The 19,971-nt window shown below is 56.8% G+C and overlaps 1 protein-coding gene across 2 annotated transcripts in view; it reads left to right on the top strand.

Moving 5' to 3' along the window:
- Col27a1 (collagen, type XXVII, alpha 1) overlaps positions 1–19,971 on the top strand; it is a 122,113-nt gene that overhangs the window by 58,383 nt on the left and 43,759 nt on the right. For both annotated transcript variants that reach the window (XM_013513271.1, XM_005382644.2), the window contains 10 exons: positions 5,400–5,453; positions 5,990–6,034; positions 8,961–9,014; positions 10,181–10,234; positions 10,865–10,918; positions 13,565–13,618; positions 13,742–13,795; positions 14,942–14,986; positions 16,135–16,188; positions 17,666–17,710. In XM_013513271.1, the coding sequence (XP_013368725.1) occupies positions 5,400–5,453; positions 5,990–6,034; positions 8,961–9,014; positions 10,181–10,234; positions 10,865–10,918; positions 13,565–13,618; positions 13,742–13,795; positions 14,942–14,986; positions 16,135–16,188; positions 17,666–17,710 (513 nt within the window). The remainder of the gene's footprint in view (positions 1–5,399; positions 5,454–5,989; positions 6,035–8,960; positions 9,015–10,180; positions 10,235–10,864; positions 10,919–13,564; positions 13,619–13,741; positions 13,796–14,941; positions 14,987–16,134; positions 16,189–17,665; positions 17,711–19,971) is intronic.

Below are 19,971 nucleotides of genomic sequence, written 5' to 3'. Positions count from 1 at the left end.
ACAAGATGAAATACTTAGCACTCATTTACACTAAAATATCATTTATTGTTTATCAGATACTCAAATGTAATTGGGCGTCTTGTCCTTTTATAGGCTGACAACCCTATTCTTGTGTCTCAAGAGAATCCCACTTGGCAGATGGGAAGACTGAGGCTCTTGGCTCAGGTCACACAGAAGGCAGAAGAGATAGAGGCATGGTTGGAGGTCAGGAGTCCCAACTCTTAAGCCAGAACACTGCTTTTACTGGCCCCCTGCTCAGGGGCCTGAGCTGGAGGCAGAGCTCTGGGTGTTCCTACATTTCTCAGACCCCAAGACCCTCTGTGCAGGGCGCCTTCCAAAGAGGTACTCTGCCCACCTCGTGGCTGCTTCTCGCCCTGTGTCTTACCCCGGCCATGTCAACCTAGCTTCCTGTGTTTAGATTCTCTTCACTGCCAAAGTGAACTTCATGTGTCCTCACTCCTAGGGGTCCCCGGGCTGGCCCTGAGCCCGCCAAGTTACCACTGAGCCCCACAACACTGCCTTCTCTCACCCTGCATTTTGAGAAAGAGCAGCTTTTGCGCCTGGGGAAAAATTTTGCCTCCCTAAAGAGCTGGAAAGGAAAGGAATTTTCTACCCAAGAGTTACAGAGGAAGAGGCACCATGAGTCACCTATGGTTTTCCAAAGGATGTGGGTTTTTAGCTGAGCGGCGGGAATTCCACATATTGATCATCATTTTAGTGGCAGTGTGCATTTATTCGGTGCCTCCTGTCTAGTCAGCTGGAGCGATTTGCACGCAGACTGAGGCCAAGACTTCCCGTCCCTCGGGTCCTTACAGCAGCGAGGAAGGGCGAGAGAGGACAAGCTAACATTTACAGAGCGTCTGTCTGCTCTGCGCGTGCTGAGCACACGCTAGGCTCTGGAAGCCTCGGGATGCCCCGAGTCAGCAGCTCGGGAGTGGAAGTATCCGGCTTGTGATGCAGGTCTGAATGTCCCCAGTCCCAGTAAGATGCCAGTGGCGCCCCGCAGCCTCAGAGGTGAGTGCCCAGAAGCAGCCCCTTTGAGTAACTGAAACCTTTTGGCACAAGAGAGCTGCGCTGATTCCAGAATCTGCTCAACAAAGACAATTTCTGTATTTTTTTATTTAGAGTGATGCAGAAGGAATTTTGGCTCCCTCATCTAATGAGACCCAAAGAATGTGTCATCTGGCCAAAAAGCCAGCATGTGGGGCTCAGTGGACCAATCTACTGTCTTCTGCCACTAAGTGACCACCCATCCTGCTTTGTTTCCCTGTCTGTAAAGTGGGGTCAGAATGGCCCATTCACTATCATTCACCAAGCCCTTGTGTGTTGACTCTGTGCTTGGTGTGGAATTGTCACCACTGCCCTACAAAGGTAGGGGACAGGAGTGCCGTTTGCAGTGATAGAAACTGAGGCCTAGAGAAAGCACCTGCCCCGTGTCACCAGCTCTGTAAGACATCTATGCCGGGCAGAACCAGCAGATGCGGGGGCTTGGGCTGGGCGGTGCTGGGGCAGCTCCAGCGTGAGAGAAGGGGCTTAGTAGTAAGGTGCTGTAGGAGCTAAGATGGGCCACAGTCTCTGCGTCCTGGTCCCTAACACCAGCGCCCTCGAACACCCTCTTGGAGTTTCTGCCTTCACAGCCAGGTTCCCAGAGAGGCTGCAAGTGTGGCAGTTTCCCTGCTTGCCATGCAATTCATTAAGCCTCTTTTATCAGGCACCTGCTTGTGGCCATGCCCCAAGGTAAGCTTGCCAGACTGGGCGCCTGCCCTCCGTCTGACAGCAGGCCAGCTGGTGGCCCAGTGGCACTCACATGAATGAGTCAGTGGGCACGGCTGTGAGCAAAAGGTATGGGCTCCAGCCCCAACAGCACGGCTGCAGCGGGGGGCCCTGGAGCAGAGAGCTAGACCGGCAGTGACCTTGTGAAGGGGCATGGGGCACAGGCACAGCGAGAGGCAGACAGAGCCAGGGCCCAGCGTGCATGAGTAACCAAGTACCTGTCAGTGGCCGAGGATGTCACCGCCAAGGAGGAGGAGCAGTGAGGCCAGGAGGTGGGACAGCTGCGAAGGAGGGAGGGAGGGAGGGGTCCTGCCTCTGCCCCTCTTCATTACTTAATCTTGAGCCGGTGATTGGCATCTCTCTGAGCTTCAGTTTCCTTGTCTGAAAAGCGAACCAGGTCTGACGGTGCTGCTGGCCGCATGGAGCTACCCAGAGCGGTGCTGAGGGTCCGAGCTCAGAGGAACACTGCGCTGTGGTTAAGGAGAGCTCATAGCGGCCGCTGAGGAGGTGGCCCGCAGTTGAGGCCCCTGAGTGGCTCAGCTGTAGTTGGTGATGGTCTTGGTGGGTGTGATGAGCTGGAGGGCAGAACGCAGTCCGGGGTCAGGGAGCGGGAGACGCGATGTAGGTCCTTGCACATTGTCACAGTGAGGAGGTGACGCTCCAGGAGACCCCGGCCCAGCATGATGAGTGCGTCTCGGGGACCCGGCGTTTCCTCTGTACCAGCCCTCTGCTTTGTGTGTGTGCGTTAGTGGAGATTGAGTCTAGAGCCTTCACACTGAGCTACATCTCCAGGCCTTTTTATTTTTTTATTTTGAAACAGAATCTTGATAAGTCACTATGTTACCCAGGCTGCCTTGAACTTGTGATCCTGCTGCCTCAGCCTCCCAGAGTTCTGGGATTACAGGCATGTGCCACCAGCCCTGGCTTCTCCCCGCTGCTTTTATAGGGCAGTCTGGGGTCCCACTAACATGGAGACAACATGCTTATATGACCTGCTGTGGTCTCCCTGGGTCCCCTGTGGCCCTTTAGAGTTGAACGCCCATACCAGGGTCCTGTCCTCACCACACACAGACCCCTCGGAGGTGGTGGGGGGCCGCTGCGGGCCATCATCATCCAACCTCTACTGATACCAGGCCTTCCAGCAAGCTGTCTGGGGGCAGAAGGAGCCTGCGTTCCCGGGGGCGGTCCAAGCCCCGCCTGCAGCCCCTCCAGCAGAGCCTGCTGTGCTTACCGCACACTGCGGGGCTCTGAGCAGCCACCTTCATCCCAGGAAGCTGTGGGGAGCTGCAGCCAAAGGAGCTGTCCTCCTCCTCCCGCAAGCCAGCAGTCCACCCTCTCCACTCCTTTCTGCCTCCTCAGTCGCCAACTTCAGAACTGCCTGGAAGCTCTGGAGATAAAGGTCATGCACTCCCACCTCTGCCCTGGCTCCAAGACTCTGCCGCTGCCCTAACCCCGAGATGGTCTGTCCCTTCTCCTTTGCGGTGGGCAGAGCAGAGCTAAGGGCTGTTGCAAGGAGCACCTGGGCTGAGGCATGGGAGGGCTCGGTTGCTCAGTCCTAGAGCCCGGGTTACCAGTGTGTGGTGATTTTACTGTCAGGTGGAGGCTTTGCTTTCTGAATGAGACCGTTTCTGGGTGGTGACTGAAAGCAGGATTTATTAGCAAAGGCTCAGCTAGGTGTTGTTGAGCCCAGTCGGTTGGAAATCCTGCAGCCCAGAGAGGGCGAATGATGGCCGAGATAGCACAGCCAGCCCTGCAGGCCGACCCCCGTCTCCAGTGCTCAGGGCTGGGAGGAGATGTCTGTGTGTCCTGCTCCTTTGCCTGTGTCCTCAGGGGTGTCCGCGGCACAGACCCTTCCTTCTGGGGTCCCCAGGACTGTGATCTCCATTTTCTGCCTGGCCTCCCTTTGAGAGCTCCTGCCCACTCCCACAGGAACCTAAGTCTCTGTCCTCAAGCCTGGCTTCCCGGGGCAGCCTCTGGGCCCTAGTGCTTCAGAGCCTAATCTCGGAGCCCTCGCCAGGGACCTCCAAAGAGCCTGAACTGGGGTGGGAGGACACTGAGGTCCAAAAAGGTCAGGCACATTGGCTGGGGTTGCCCAGCTGCCAGACACTCAGGTCTGTTCCCAGGGATGCAGGGAGTGCCGTGTGGGTTTCCAGGCTTTCTTGTCTCTGGGCATTGACTTAGCGTTCTGACGGTGGCTGTGAGCGGTTGTGAGAGGGAGGGCAGAGTGAGATTTGAGGGAAAGAGGTGAGCTTGTGAAGATTTAGCCACTCTTCTCTGAATTAGATTTTTGTCCTTTTTGGTTTTTTGGTTCTGTTTTTGGTGCCAGCGATTAATCCCAGGGCCTTTGCACGGAACCACATCCCTGACCCATTTTATTTTATTTTATTTTATTTTATTTTATTTTATTTTATTTTATTTTATTTTATTTTATTTTAGAAGACAGTGTCTTACTGAGTTTCCCAGGCTGGGCTCAAACTGGAGATCCTCCTGCCTCAGCCTTCCAGAGTGCTGGGATTATAGGCATGTGTCACCATGCCCAGCTGAGATAGGGTTTCTTAACCTCAGTACTTTTCACACGCTGGGCTGGAGGATTCTTTGTTGTGAGGTATCCTGTGCCGGTAGCACTTGTGCAGCCTCCATGGGCTCCACCCCCTCAATACCAGGAGCAGTCCTTTGGTAGTGACAGCCAAAAATGTCTTGGGTCCTTGCCAAGTAGTCCCACCTGCTAAATCAGTTACTCCTCAAAACAGCACTAAGAGGTACATAGTATGGCTAGTTCCCTTTTTTTTTGGTTTTTTGATTTTTTTTTTTTTTCCTTTTGAGACAGGGTCTCCCTACACAGTTCAGGCTGGCCTTGAGCTCACTTTGTAGCCCAGGCTAGTCTTGAACTCGCAACAATCCTCCTGCCTCAGCCTCCTGAGTGCTGGGATTACAGGCGTGTGCCACCATACCTGGCATTCCCCATTTGTTATTGAGGAAACTGAGGCACAGAAAGCTGCCCCAAGGGTGAATGCTGTCTGATTCTGGCACCATCGGTTCCCTCACCCTTGGGGGCTGCTGAGCTTCCCAGGCCCAAGAACCCCGCTGCTCCCACCTTGGGTAGCCTGATGTGACCTCAGCCAGGTCCCCTGCTCACAGCTCAGGACAAAGCAGCTGACCTCAGCATCCTACTGGGGCAGTGGCCAGCACTGAGGATTCCAGGATCGGCAGCCCCTTCTCTACTTGTTGTCCTGCAAAGGAGATGGCTGGGATTCCGGGGAGCAGGAAGGGCCCTGCCACCTAGCTAGAGGAAGCCCAGCTCCCAGTGGTGCTTTATGTAGCTCTCACAGCACTGCAGGGGTGGGGGCCATTGGCCCCATTTAATAGAGGGGAAGATGGAGGTGAAAAGCCCCGAGACCCCTAGCTGGAAGGGGACAGAAGTAACTCGTATTTAAGAACAAGCCCTGGTTCAGGAGGGGCACCAATCCAGATGTGGGCCTGGGGCAGGATCTGTGCAAGAGGGATTCAAGCACTTACCCCACTGCAAGATCACCCCAAAGGAGGCGCAGGCTTAAGAGCCCAGCCCCTGACTCAGGCCGGCCTCCTGGGGCCACTCTCATGAGATCCTCTTCTCTTTCTTTTCCCAGGGTGACATGGGAGTGTTGGGTCCCATTGGCTACCCAGGACCCAAGGGCATGAAGGTAAACAGGGACTTCCTGCAAGTTCAGGCCTCCTGGTGCCCACAAGGCAGGGTGCTCCTCGGTGGTGTGGGGGAGGGAGGGCAAGGGTCTGAGATGCTGCCCAGAAACTGGGCTGTCAGGACCTCAGTTCCTCCCTGGCCTGAGAACTTGTCGTCATCCAGACGTCATTTAGGCCAGATGTCTTTATAGGCCACCAGGCCTTGAGCTGAGTGGGATTCCAGCGTGATTCCGGACTGGGGACCCTGAAGGTGCTAGAGGAGTAATCACCGGGGCCAGCAGAATCATCTTGATGGACAGGGAACTCAGTCCAGCCGCGACAGAGGGCATGTGGAGGACAGGCTAGCACTGCCTGGGCCACTTCTGGGGATGGTCCAGTCTGCCCTTCCCTCCAGCATCAGGGCCTTCCTGCTCTGGCTGCGGTTCCAAGTCCACTCCTCACCCTGCCCCACCTCCGCTCCCTTACCCAGGATGACCCTTGGGGTAGGGATCTACTTCCGAGTCAACCAGGCCCCTGACTTCGGGCGTTTGTCTTGCAGGGACTGATGGGCAGCGTGGGGGAGCCCGGACTGAAAGGTGATAAGGTGATCGGAATACTCCCTCATTGCACCGGGGTTTGTCTGCATGCCGCCCCTCTCCGCCTGGAGGCTGCTGCTGATAGCTGACCACTGGCCAGGTCCACCTCCCTGTGTGCTCCCTGTGCCCCACCTCACCTGCCCCTGGATCTGTGCTCCTGCTTCTCCTGGTCCCTCTGGGCAGGGCTCAGGGCATGGTCCTGGGGCCTGCAGATCTTGGCAAACGGCACGAGGGGCTGTTGAGTAAGCCAAGGCAGGCTCCCGAATACAGAGTGGGCTTTAGGGCACAGCCCCGCAGCATGGGCTGGGTGGTGGCACGGGAGGGAACGACCCCACATAGAATGTCCCAGGGGGAGCTGGCAGCCTGGCCGCAGAGAGCTGCGGTCTGAAATGCAGGGACCCCCAGGCTGACCTCTGAGCCCTGACCCGCTTTTCCAGCTTCCAGCTGCAGGGGCGTGGGGAGCACCCCCTAAGTTCTCTCTGTCTCACCCTGTGCCAAGCCAGAGTCGGAGCAGGGAGAAAGGCCCTGGGGGCCAGAGAGGGTCAGTACGTGGCCTGGGTCTGTAGCATCAGAACCATAGACACAGAGGGGAGTACCACTCCTTGTGGTCCACTTCCTGCCCCCCCCCATACTCTGGGCAAACCAGGAAGCCTGGAGGGGGTGTGGGTGGGCTTGGGCAGCATTCTGAGTATCCCCACAGGTCTGGGGTCCTGTCTTCAGAGGGCTCCGCACCCCAGCCCCTGGAGCAGGCCCAAGTGCCCTGTACCAGTGTTGCGCCCCATGGGTCAGCATCCGCAACCCCATGCACTAAGGGACTGGCCCGGGGCCACACTGCTGAGTAGAGGGTCAGGGTTCTAGCCTAGGCACCTGACTCCAGGGACTTCCGCCACCCAGCAAATGGAGGTCAGAAAGCACCCCCAGCAGATGAGATGGGGAGCTCACTTCCTCCCATGCCTGTGCATTGCAGCTGGGGAAACTGAGACCCAAAGAGAACAGAGGAAGATAAAGCAACTCTGCTTTATCAGGGGAGCCAACCCAGGTCTCAGACTCCTAGAAAGTTAGGATTTCTGGGTAAAAAGGGACACCCCGTATGTTTGTGCAGCCCAGCCCCAGGGAGCCAGGGCGCGGTGCTCACCCAGCCCCTGCTCCACCTGCTCCCTCGTCATCTCTTCCCACGGTGCCCAGGCAGCCCCTGTGCCTCCCTGCTCCAGCTCCAACCGGCTCTGTCCGCTGCCTGCTCAGCCCCTCTCCAGAGGAAGGGGCTTCTGGTGGCCATGGTGGCCAAGGGGGTCCCCTTGGCTGCTTGCTTATCCTGAGTTTAGGACTCGGGCGATGTGGAAAAGTTGAAGTCATGGTCAAAGGGAGACGAGAGTGTAGGCAGCAGCGAGCTCGTCACGGTCCCCGGGTCAGAGCTGGCCTCCTGCAACCAGGGCCTCGGAACGTGGAAATACTGGCATTCCACAGAATCGGCTGCTAATGGGGCTTTTGGGGACACAGAAATATTAAGTGCTGGAAAAAGGGGGTAGGAATTATTTTCATGCGCACAGTTTTCAAGAAAATCAAATAAGTCTTTGAGGGAAGGAGAGACACCAAAATCTCTTTTCTGCCCCAGTGGTGGGAAGGGTCTTAATCTTGTGTTCTGATCCGCCACCCACACGTACCTGCCCCGCCGGCCTCCCCTGGGATGACAGGGCTGTTCCTTCATTCTGTGGACGTGCCTGGACGTGCCTGCCCAGAATCCCAGATTTTCCATGACCCTTCCTGGCCTTGGTCCCACTTACAACCACTTGGCTCGCGCTCTCGGGGTGGAAGCGCCTTCTGGAACCGGGGCTCCCGCTCGGCCCAGCTCTTTCCGAGTTCATTATCCTGCGTTCCTAGGTGCCTTTTAAACTTGCCTTTCCTCCGATTTCATGAAAACACTTTTGACTCTCTCTCCCCTCCTTTGCATATTAAAAAAAAAAAAAAAAATTCCTCGGTTCCCAAAACTCCAGGATGTTGTACAGGATTTTCCAAGTTGGAAAAACCAAAGTACGTTTTTAAAAAAAGAAATTTTTTTTTTTTCCAATTCTGGCTTTTGTTCTGCCAAGGAAGTTCTTCTGGGTCAGAGCCATAGCTGCACAGCGTGGGTTTTCTAAGATTCCCCGTCTTTCCTCCTGGTCCCAGGGCTGGACGTGTTTTCTGAGTCCTTGGACCGCTGGGCTGTTGTGGTGTCCAGTGTGGAGAGGGGCTGTGGGGAGGGTCGTGGCCCTCAGCAGAGGACCTCTCCATGCGGCCGGCGACAGCTCATTACTGGGCCACGGAGGGCGTAGAGGAGACCTCCATGGTCAGAGTGGGCATCTCCAAGCCTACATCGTCTTAGGAAAGAAACACCCAGAACTAACTCAGGACCAGGCTTCTTGTGGTTTCCATAGACTCTTAACAGGCCAGGGACTCAGATTAAAAGCAACCAGTTTGCTGGCCCAGAAGGGAGAAGCCGCCGTCCGAAGCCTGGTGGTGAGAAACCTGCAGGGCAGACGCAGGCGCAGGCGCTGATGAACCACAGAGCTGGGCGGTCGCACAGGCCGCCCTGGCCTCCAGGGGCAGTGTCGGCGGCTGGGCAGGAAGCGAGAGCTCCAGGAACCGTTTGTGTCCTGGTGTCCTCTGCGTGTGTCTCCTCCCAGCACAGCCAGGGGGCCCCCCCGCAGCGCAGCGCCTGTGGCCGGCCTTTCGAGCCCTCCCAGCAGCTGCAGACCAGGTGGCCTGCACTAGGGCGGCTGGTCTCCAGCCAGCATTTCCCACCACGTGGCCCGTCCTTGACCCCCACCAGGTTGCTGCTGGCCAGGTCCTGCCTGGGAACAGCCTGTGCGAGGCTGTCCCTTGCCGTGGGCTTGGCGGTCAGGGAGGCCTCCGGGTCTGTCCCCTCCCTCACGGTCTTCTCTGCTGCTGTGTACTCAGGGCGAGCAGGGCGTCCCAGGCGTGTCGGGAGAGCCTGGCTTCCAAGGAGACAAGGTAATTGTGCCAGACGCTCCCGTCTTTCTGTCTGTTTCCTTCCTTCCTGTAAGTCGGCTTTCTTTCAGACAACCCTTTCTTCTCCACCCGCCATTCCCCCTTCATCTTTCCTGGATTGTACAGTGGCCTCCAATTTATCTCCAGGCCCCCAGCCTCTTCTCTCCCACTGTCTCCTTCAGCACCCCCAAATTGTTCTCTTGAGGGCACAGCTCTGCTTGGTGCACACACACCTGGTACCCTACTGCTCCCAAAGGGAGGTCCTGGCTCCCTACCCAGTCAGCAGATCCCTCTGAGGCTCTCTGCCCCTCCCCCTCATGGAGATGTGCTCCGGCCCCACTGTGCCCCAGGCCCTTTGCACACACTCCTACCCACCTGGAACCCCCTCCCTCTGCCTCTCTGTGTCACCCTGCTCAGAGGCCACTTTTCTGACATCCTCAGAAAGTGGCCATTTCCCTCTCAGATGCCCTGCACACTGTATCTGCCTCAGTGTGGTACCACTGATCTCTCCCAGCTTGGGGGACTTGAGCTCAGGCCCCTGCCATGGTGAGTGCCCTGAGGATGGGGCTTTGGAGAGCCTGGCAGAGCTCGGCCCAGCATCCTGCACTTCTCTGTGAATACTGGGACATGAGGGAGGCAGGAACGGGGGGAAACTGGCCTTCCTGACACATGATCCAGGGGGCCTTGACTTCCGGAGGCCGTATGTGGCCTGCGGAGACTGTCTCCTCTTTGCCTGTGTCCTGCACATGTGGCCATAGCTGGATCTTTTCCGGCAGCTGTTCTACTGAGCCCAGATGTTGGCCAGCTCTCCCTGTCCGCCTCCCGCCTGGCTGGGCTGGGCTGGGCTGGGCTGACCCAGCTCCGTGTCTCTGGGCTCAGACTCCGCAGACCTTCTGTCTCCTGTGGGCCCCTGGTCTCCAGAGTCCCGGGGCCTAAGCGGGTGGCAGGGCCTGCTTGTCCCAGGACCCCAGTTCACTTTGACACCCTGGGCCCCGCCTCTGGGGTGTGGGCAGGTGTGATCAAGCCTGTGCCTACGATGGGGAGAGACAAGCACCTGGTCCTCCTCAAAGGCAGGCCGTCTCTGAGCTTGGGCCGGCAGGAGGACCACACAGTGCTCCACCTGGCCTTTCTGCCCCTTGCTGACCCTGCCTGCTCTGTGTCTTTTCCAGGGGAGCCAGGGGTTGCCAGGTGTCCCAGGTGCACGGGGGAAGCCAGGGCCCACTGTGAGTACCTTCTCCCCAACACCCCACACCTGGTGTCATCCTTGAGAAACAGGCCCCTGACTCTCCAGCTGGTCATGGAAGGTGGCCGGGGCGGCCCTCGTGTCCTGAATGGACTGCGCCATCCCCTGCAGGCCTGTGGCCAGCAGAGCAGTGCACGAGTGGAGCCAGAGTTTACCCATTTTTTGGATGCGGACCCTGAGGCACAGGGGGCAGTAATCACCCCGCAGTGTAGGCAGATAAGCCTGCTCACTCTGGGCTCTGAGAGGAAACGGGCTCCTTGCCTATAAACAAGTTACATCACGTGTCGCCGCAGGGTGTCATTTATGCAGTCACTGTGCACCAGGCTCAGAGCTGCCCACGAGCCCAGGAATGAGGGACCTGGGAATTTCTCTCCCCACTGCTCCCATGTTATAGGCGAGGAAACAGACCTGGAAAGTGATTTGCCCAGTGTCCCTTTGCTATTCGTAAGTGCAGGCGGTGGCATCTGAATCACAGCTCCTTCTTGCTGTCCAGGCAGAGTTCATCCCCAGAGTCGACAACTTTCCAACCACTACGGCAAGGGCCAGTGCAGGGCGTGGGTGACAGGTGGACCCTCGCTTATCCCTGCCGCCCCTGTGATCTCTTCCGCAGGGCAGAGTTGGAGACAAAGGCTCTCTCGGGTTTCCTGGGCCCCCTGGACCCGAGGTATGTGACCCCCATCTCTGGGTCTGGCTGCATGCAGCTGGGGGACTGAGTGTTGTTTTCGGGAAACTGAGGCTCAGGACGGGGAGGGACTTACTTGGAGTCATACAGCCAAGGGGAGGGGAAGCTGAGAGTAGAAATGCCTAGATCAGCCCCCTCCTTCACATCTGCCCTTCTCCTCCTACCCGGGGGCTCCGAGAGCAGCGGGGAGAGAAAGCTGGTCTCCCTGTGCTTTGCAGACCTCACTGACCCTGTGGTTCAGGTAGAACCATCAAGAAAGGCCCTCTGGGCCCTGCTGCCCAGGTCCCTCTAGGGAGCTGCCATGGCCCCCATGCGCAGAGGCCCACGCTGATCCTGGGCCTGCCCTGATGCCCAGTGACCCCAGAAAGGCTCAGGGATCGACAGTCCCACATGTGGGGAAATGCTCGGAGCCAGGCATGGAGGCGCACATCTGTAATCTCAGCACTCTGGGAGGCTGAGGCAGGAGGGTCACAAAACTGAGCCCATCCTCAGAAATTTAGACCTTGATTCAAAAAAAGTCATGGGGCGGCATGGAGGGATGGGCAGAGGTGCTATAGCTCTGTGGGAAGGCCCTGGATTCAATTCCCAGTACCACCAAACAAGGAGGGCAATGCTGAGTTCTGGGATTTGAGTGGAGAATGGGAAATGATGAAGGGTAGATGGGTAGATTTAGCAATCAACATGCTAACTCATGGCGTTCAGAGGAAGCCTGAGCTTTGCTGATACTGTGACAATCAGCACAGGGGGCAGGGGCTGGACCCTGCTCACTGACTCACATCTGCCTGCACACTCCTGCCAGGGCTATTCTCCCTCTTAGAGTCCCGGACACCTAGGCCAGCCCCACCAGGGCCCCACGTCCCCCCAGACCCCTGGCCTCCCGGCCTCACTCATCCCCACGGTCCCTGCAGCCAAGGTCCCTGCAGCTAAGGCGGGAGTCTGAATCTCGGTTCTCCAGCCCCTTCCAAAGCCCCGCCCCCGCCCCCTGGGGGATGAGGGAATGTTTCCTAAAAGCCGGTCTGAGTTTCCTTGGTGTTGACTTTGGCCGTGAGGCAGCCCTATCTTTAGACAAGTGGAGCTGGCCTCTCCCCCAGGGCCCTCATCCCCTGCGCTGTGGAAAAAGACTTCTGAGTACTGGCTTCCCAGCGGTCTGGCCAGGGAGAGTGGAGAGCGCACTCCCTCCCACTGACCGGCTCCTCTTAGTGCGTCAGGCGCACGGCCTCTGCGAGCACTGGCTATACCCCCGTCCCCCATGAAGGAGGGAGAAACCACTGTCTCAGGTACGAGGCCCGGAGCCTCCCTGGACCCGCCCACGTCTACCTCTGTCTTCACACGCTGCTTTGATTGGCAACTCCATCACCAGGAGGCGCCCGCGGCCACGAGGGGCGCTGTGCTTTGCCTGCACCGTGCCTGTGTCTCCGAGGCCCGGATGGAGCTCCAATCTCCAGTGCCCAGGGAAATGGTCTCCCTCACTCCCCCCTGACTCAGCACCAGGATCTGCTCAGCACCCAGACGCCATGCTGTCCCTGGAGAGAGGCCATGCCAAGCAGACTTGTTTCTCAGTGCGCCCAGAATCCCTGCGTGTGCAGATTTTAATTGAGCGCTTACTCAGTGCTGGGAGCCAGGCTAAGCACGGTGCTTGTGTTTTATTCGATTCAACCTCAGCACAGCCCTGCAAGGGACGTGCTCTGAGTGTGCGACAGGTGAGGGAGCTGAACGCTAAAGAAGCTGAGGGATTTGCCCCAGAACGCAGTGGGAAGGGGACAGGCAAGCTTGTTGTCTTCTCACTTTGAGGAGAAAGATGCAGGCTCTGGCTTTGTGCTTAGCTCCAAATTCAGGACTGCTCTTGCTTCTGCCAGTGAAAAGATGGGATTTTATGGGAATTACTACATGGTTAAAAGAGGAAGAGAGAAAGAAAAAACTCACTTCTGAAGGCAAAGTGGGAGGAGATTTTGGTTATGGAGACTCATTTTAAAAAAGGTTTTGGTTTGTAGCTAGCAGAAACTAAAGTAGTGAGGCTGCCCTAAAAGTTGATGGTGGTCTAGGCCAAATTAATGAAGGCATAGCACTTAAAACAAGGAAGGGGATGTTCTCATGCTGGCTCATGCCCAGAGGTGCATGATGAACTGGTGGTCACCAGCAACGGAAGCTGGCTTATTGGAGACAGCCAGGCCCTGGGGCCCTGAGCAGTCACTGTGAAAGGGATAGAGAAGGGCAAGGCTTTGGGACTGGGATAACTGCTCTCCAGGTTGTGCCCAGACCCGCTGAGGGAGTGGGAGAGAGCCCTGTGCTTGTAGGACCCCTCATGAGGATGTTGGCGGGAGGGGCTGTGTAGGGAGGCAACCCTGCCCAGTGCCGGAAACTGCAGGCCAGGCTGTGCTGGAAATTTCAGCTTCTGATCCCTGTTTGTGTTGTGGCAGACCTAGAAAAGCATGTCACACACGATGCTTGTGCAGGTTTCTCCGGCAGGACCATGTGTTTTCTCAGGCATGCTGTGAGGTGCCAGGCTGGGCCTCAGTCCCTGACTGGGGCTGGAGTGGTGGCCCCCACTGCCTGGGCCGCAGGACGGGATGATGTAAACGACACATGCTCTCCTTCCATCCCTGGGTGACCCCACTCTGCTTCCCGTAGGGATTTCCGGGAGATATCGGCCCCCCTGGAGACAACGGCCCGGAGGGCACGAAGGTGAGTCTCTGCCCGTCAGCTCCATGGAGACCGTGGAGGCCTGGCTCGGAGGTCAGGGTCCCGCTGGCCTGCGGTGGGTGTGGAGGGGCCGCCTCTGAGAATCCTTTTGTCCTCTTCTCTCAGGGTAAGCCTGGAGCTCGAGGCCTGCCGGGACCCCGTGGGCAGCCGGGGCCTGAGGTGAGACCGTCGGGCCCTGTCCCTCCTCTCCTCCCATTGTCCATGCTGGCCTGTTTGCATCGCCCTGCCAGGGACCAGAAGCCCCTCAGCAGGACACAGCAAGGGGGACCCCAGACTCCAGCAGCTCATCGTTTATAGCCCAGCCCCCGGGAACCTTTCAGGGACCCTCGTGGTCTGGTGTGGCCGGACAGGTCACCCCTCCTCTGTGGCCCCCTCCCCGCTTGCTGGGCATTTCTTTCCTGGAACAGCTGCCCCTGCTCATGCTCACAGCGGCCCCACTCATGGGGACACTGATACTAGAGGGTGGGAATTGTCAGCTCCGTTTCACAGGTGTGGCCCCTGAGACGCAGAGAGGTAAAGGCCCCTGGCAGGCCCTATGAGCAGTATGAGCTCTGATTCGAACCCAGGTCTGCATAAGCCAAAGTCCATGACACAGAACTCACATGGTACTGCCTGCCTGCCTCCTGGGAGCCGCCTCCTGGGGCCCCCAGAGAATGACACGGTTTCCACAGGTGGAAAGTGGCAGAGGGAGATTTGCTGATCCTCCTGCTGTCAGTGAGGGGCGCGGGGAAGGTCTCATGGGCCCCAGCCGTGCCCGTGGATGAGGCCCTCACCAGCGCGCCCCGCCTGTGACACACAGCCCTCTCCCTCTGAGACCGCAGGCAGGCGTCCGCCTGGCCCGGGTCCTTGCTTGGGGCTGGCAGGATCCCAGCTCTGGCTCTGCAGCCACCACACAGGGCTGCTTTCCTGGAAGCAAGGGGAGGAGCTGCGGGCAGGGGCAGCCTTGGAGAGGGGCCCTTGGTCAGGCCTGGCCTGCTGGAGGGACTAGTGTGGAGGCTGTGGGAACATCGGCCAGCTCCTTCACTCACTCAACAAACCACCAGAAGCTGCTGTCCCGAGTATCAGCTGGTGGGGGGTGGTGGGTCCTCGCTGTCTTCCAGGACCCAAATGAAGTCTGTTACTGTGCTTTTGGAGGATCTCTCCACTCTGGAGAAACTGAGGCACAGCAGGCCATCGAGCCAGATGCACCTTCTCTTTGTCCAAGAGGGTTCCTCCATCCACCCTTGTGTTCCTCTCTGACAAGTTCTCCAGAGCCCCGCTGGATTAATACACCCCTTTTTCCTCTCTTGTGTCTCCTGACTCTAGGGAGATGAGGGACCCATGGGGCCACCAGGGGCCCCTGGCATGGAGGTGAGTGGCGCCAGCAGAGGTGGGATTTGTTGGAGCTGAGCCAGCTGAGGAAAGGCCGAGCAATTTACAGCCACGCTCTGCAGAGCAGTGGCAGACAGCGCCTCGGCCAGGCAGAGAGAGGACCTGATGGACCCTAGAGGAGAGAGACGGGAGGCATCCAGGGACTGCCCTTGCCCGCCCGATGGGTGCTGGGGGCTGGGTGTGTGGGGTCCATTTTCCTGTGGGATTTTCCCAAGAGCAACACTGCTTTCCGTAGAGTCATCGGAGAGGAGCTGAAAGAGCGCAAATTCAACCCTGTATCTCCTAGCTGGGACGTGGGAGTGCCCTGGCTGGACTCTCAGCCTCAGTTCTTGCCAGGGTTCTAACAGCTTCTGGAAGTCACCTGTCCTGGCCCCCTCACCCCAGCAGTTACATAAACCGTTCACCATTGTGGGTCTCGGTGTCAGGATCTCTTCACACTCTTTAAAAAAACAGAGTCCTCAAAGAGCTTTTGTTTCTGTGGGTTATGTGTATTGATACTAGTCATTAAAACCCTTCTAATACAGATTTATTAATTCACTGAAAAGCAGTAATAAACCCATTTCATGTAAACAACATATACTTTTTTTAAACCAAAAACCACTGTATTTTCCAAAGCAAATCAACTGGGTGGGAAAAGCGGCAGTCTCTTGCCATCTTGCAAATCTCCCTGATGTCGGCTTCATCAAAGTCAGCTGGAGCCTCAGCTCTGCTTCTGTGCTCAGTGTCGACAGTACCGCAGTCCTGTGATGAAGGCACGGGGCATCTTAGAGTAAGGATGGGAAGGGTTTCGGCCTCCGGACCCTCCTGGAAGGGCCCCTGCCACACTCTGAGGCCCACTAGCCGGTGCTCCCCATTGCGGGATACTCTGCACTCGACAGGCAGGTGTTGCTGTCCCTATTTACACATAAAGAGACCAGCCTGGGCCAGGAGGCTTCCCCGAGCCACCCAGCTGGAGGCTGTCCCTGAGGTCTTGCAGCTGGCTGGTGGCAGCGGGGATCTATGTCCCTGTCCTCCCTGGACACTGTGGTTCTCCCCAGCCCACAGGGACCCTTGCCAGCTCCCCGGGTCCCCCAGGCCTCTGCCCCTGTCCAGCCAGTGTGTTTCACTCACCTCTCTCTCTGTTGCAGGGTCTGCCTGGAAGGAAGGGATTTCCTGGGAGGCCCGGCCCGGATGGCTCAAAGGTAAGGCCACCTAGGGATACCTGGGGAAGAAAGGAGATAAACAGGGGTCCAACATAGGAAAGCCCCAGGGCAAGCCCAAAACCCCATGGCCAGCTGTGAAAAGGGAGAAAAAACCTGGTTCCCGTTTGTCACAAAGCATTTGTACAGAGAAAAAAACAAATGGACATAACCCCTAAGTTCAATGGAGGAGAATTGTTCCAGTAGTGGGATATAGTGTAGCCACCCAAGGTGGTGCTGTGGAATATTTTACAAGATGGGAAGACACTGGTAGTGGGATGGAGATGGTGGAGAACAGGTTATAAACGAGTGTTAAGCAAGAGTCTTGCAGAGGCAGGCAGCACCCTCCGTACACACCAAAGTCCGGAAAGTTGATAGAGGCCCTCTCTTAGTCGTGGGATAATAAATCTCCATTTTCTTCCCCTCGTATACAATAAATGTGTATTGCATTTGTTAATGGGACTTTTAAAAAAAGATGCCAGGAAGAACTGGCCTAAGGTAAAATAATAGTGATCACCAGCATATGGGCAGCCTCCCTTGAGAGGCTCCCACTGACCCCTGTTGGAAGGGGAGACGCTAGAAGGGTTGGATGGGCTTGGTCATTCTAGACAAGAGTTAGTTAGCGGGGCCAGGGTTACAGGTGGCTGAAGCCGTAGGAGACTGGGGCAGAGCGCGGGGACCTCGGTGACCCATGACTCCCTCCCACGTGAGAACCGGTCCACAAATCCTCCCTGGCCCTTCTGATTTTTGAGAACACAAGTTCTAGGGGAGGAACCAAATGGGAGATTGGGGCTCCAACCAGAATGCAGTCAGCCACATCTGTTTTCCAGCCAAATTTCTGGCTTGTTGGAGCCTGTGTTCTACCCTCTGAGGTCTCACCACTGTCCCTCAGATACCAGTTGGGTTCCTGTGAGGGGAGAGGGACACAGTCTGGGTGGACTTTTCCCGCAGGTCTGCTTGCCTCTCTGCAGCTCGTGCTGTGGACACCAGAGCAGCTTCGGCCACCCATGGAGCAGGAGCCACCTGAGTGTGGGCCAAAGCTGCCACGTCTAGGAACAGGAAATGGCCAGGGAGACCAGACTCACTGGTCTCCCAGAGCGCAGAGGAGACTCACCAAGGTCACCCTGAGCGGTGGGGACCCAGGCTCCCTATGTCCCCCCAATTTCCTGCTCTTCCTACAGTGGGCAGCCTGATGCAGTAGGGTGGCAGATGCAGTCAGCCAACAGCGCTCCTCTAACAGCCCTCCTAGCTGGCTGCGGGGCCTCAGCCAGTCAGCCCACTTCTCTGCTCCTCAGTTTCCACCTCCACAAAATGCAGTGTTGCTGAAGGACCCGAATGAGATACGCACAGCAGGGGGCTGAGCGGCAGGTCCCCGGCCCATCGCCACCAAAGGCAATGAAAGCCAGAGGCCTGGAGAGCTCCCCAGGGACCTGGCCTCCAACCGCCCATCCCCATCCATCCTCTTCTTTATTGTTTGCAGGGGGAGCCAGGGGAACCTGGACGGCCGGGGCCCATGGGTGAACAGGTAAGTTAGCCAAGGTATTGGAACACGGGTTGCTTTTGCGGAGCATTTACCTGTGCTGAGCCTATCGCTAAGGACCCCACCAGCACCGCCTTGTTAAATTCTCAGAACAGCACCAGGCTGGGCCTCTCCCTCCTCCATCTCTGCAGATGATGACTCTCAGAGAGCAGACGTCTCTGCGTGGGAAAGTCACTGCCGCGGCCAACTGTCCGCACATGGCTTAGCTGCATTTGCCCAGAGAGGTTCAGTAACTTGGGTCCCAGAGCTGGAGTTAAACCCACAGGTCAGGCAGCTCAGCCAGAGGAAGGCAACAGCCTGCCAGGAGCGGTTGGTCCCAGGGTCCCTAAATTATAAAGAAGATGAAATTCAAGCCAGTGGCGGGCTGGCTGGGAAGCAAGGCCCAGGTCTGCAGCAGAGCGGTTGCAAGTACTCATTGAGAATGAGGTTTGAGGATCGCTTTCCCTCAATTATCAAAGTCCACAGAAACAGCTGAAGCGCTGAGTGGGCGGGCAGCTTACTCCTTCCCACCAGCCCCTGCGCCTCCTGCAGGCTTACTCTCTGGGCCCAGAGGTGGAAGGTGGCAATCTCCTCACTACTTTAAATAAGGGCCCACAGCCGATGTGGTGACACATGCCTGGAATCCCAGCACTCTGGGAGGCTGAGGCAGAAAGATAAAAAACTTGAGCCCAGCCCAAGGAACTTAGACTTCATGAGACCCTGACTGAAAATTAAAATTTGGTTAAAAGGGTGCGGAATGTAGCACAGCGTAAAGGTACTAGTTTTAATCCCCAGTACCCAGAACCCAGTACCCAGTACCCAGTAAAGGGGTCCTGCATCTGGAACTCAGGAAGAGGCTTCTTTTAGTCCAAGCCAGGAGGAGGGATGATGCCTGGGGCCCAGGATGATGCCGGCTGCCCTAGGAAACACCATGCATGCTGGGAGAATTCGCACACCGGGCTTCCTCACCCAGCCTGCAACATCTGTTGGGGGGAAGAAAGGAATGAAAGCTGGGGGAGGCCTGGATTGTTGAAACTTTTCCAGTATCATTTGAGTGCATTCTGTGGGAAGCCCAGGAGTTTGGAAAGGCTGCCGCAGCCTGGATGTATTTCCTGGTTGGAAAAAAAAAAAAAAAAGCAATGTGAGCAGCAAATTCAATTTCATAGTTATGCTAATGAAAGAGCCCTGGGGAAATAGATACTCCGAATCCTAGACTATCAGGACACAAAAGGTCTTTAGAAATCGCTTTATCCAGGGCCCTAACCATTTTTTGTACCATGGATTCCTTTGCCAAACTCATGAAGCCCAGAGATCTCCTTCTCTGAATAGTTTTTAAATGCATAAAATAAACAAAGGGTTTAAAGGAAACCAATTATATCAAAGTGCAATTATGAAACTATGTCTAAAATGTGATGTACGCATATTAATTCATGTGTTCAATTGTGAGATTTAGCAGGGAGGCCCACAGTGACCTCAGCTTTGGTGCAGAGACTTAGAGCCGTATTTTGTGATCTCTGCAGCAGTGAGATCTCTGCCTGTCGGAGGTCTGTGGAGGAGAAACTGGCTCAGCCAAGATGCCCACAGGCACAGTGGCGGAGCTGGGGCCAGTTGAGTGGCAGCCTAGGCAGCCTTGGTCCCCAGAGCCCCCAGCTATCTGTCCAGCCAGCTCAGACCATGGCAGGAAAGAGAATGTCAGAGCTGTGAAGCACAGCTGTATTCCTGTGGCCGCTGTAAGGCTTCCTGGGGCACCATGGTCCTCGGTAGCCCCCAGATCCGCTCCCCATGTGGCCAAGGCAAAAGGGCAGGCGTTTCCTGTTCGTGGCAGAAGCAGAGGAGCCCCAGAAAAGAGAGCCAAAGCTCACACCACAGGCCGTCCTTATAATCGTGGTAACAGCTACATTTAACAGTCACCTGTTAGGTTTGGCACAATGCCAAACACCATACGCAGGCGCGCCCACAGATTCCCCCAGTAGCATTATGGCGGTTGGTGTTATTATTCCCATTCTGCAAAGGAGAAAGCTGAGGCCCTGAGAAGTTAAGTAGCTTGTCCAAGATCTCACATTAGAAATAACTATCAGAGCCCCGGTGGGCACTTAGATCTACAGGGTTCCCAGGCACTGCCAGCCACAGAAGGACCGGAAACCTCTCTGACCTCCTGGGCCCTTGCGTCTGTGCAGCAGAGAGCGCTCAGTGTGCGGGCCCTGTCCTAGGTGCTGGGGCCAAGGCATGAGCTTCACCTTCAAGAAGCTGTGCCTCCAGGAAGCAAA

Source organism: Chinchilla lanigera, unplaced genomic scaffold, assembly GCF_000276665.1.
Source record: "Chinchilla lanigera isolate Chin_1 unplaced genomic scaffold, ChiLan1.0 scaffold00018, whole genome shotgun sequence".
In the NCBI taxonomy this organism is placed as follows: domain Eukaryota; kingdom Metazoa; phylum Chordata; class Mammalia; order Rodentia; family Chinchillidae; genus Chinchilla; species Chinchilla lanigera.
Note: the sequence above shows the minus strand (reverse complement) of the source record. Positions and strands in the feature narration are given on the sequence as shown.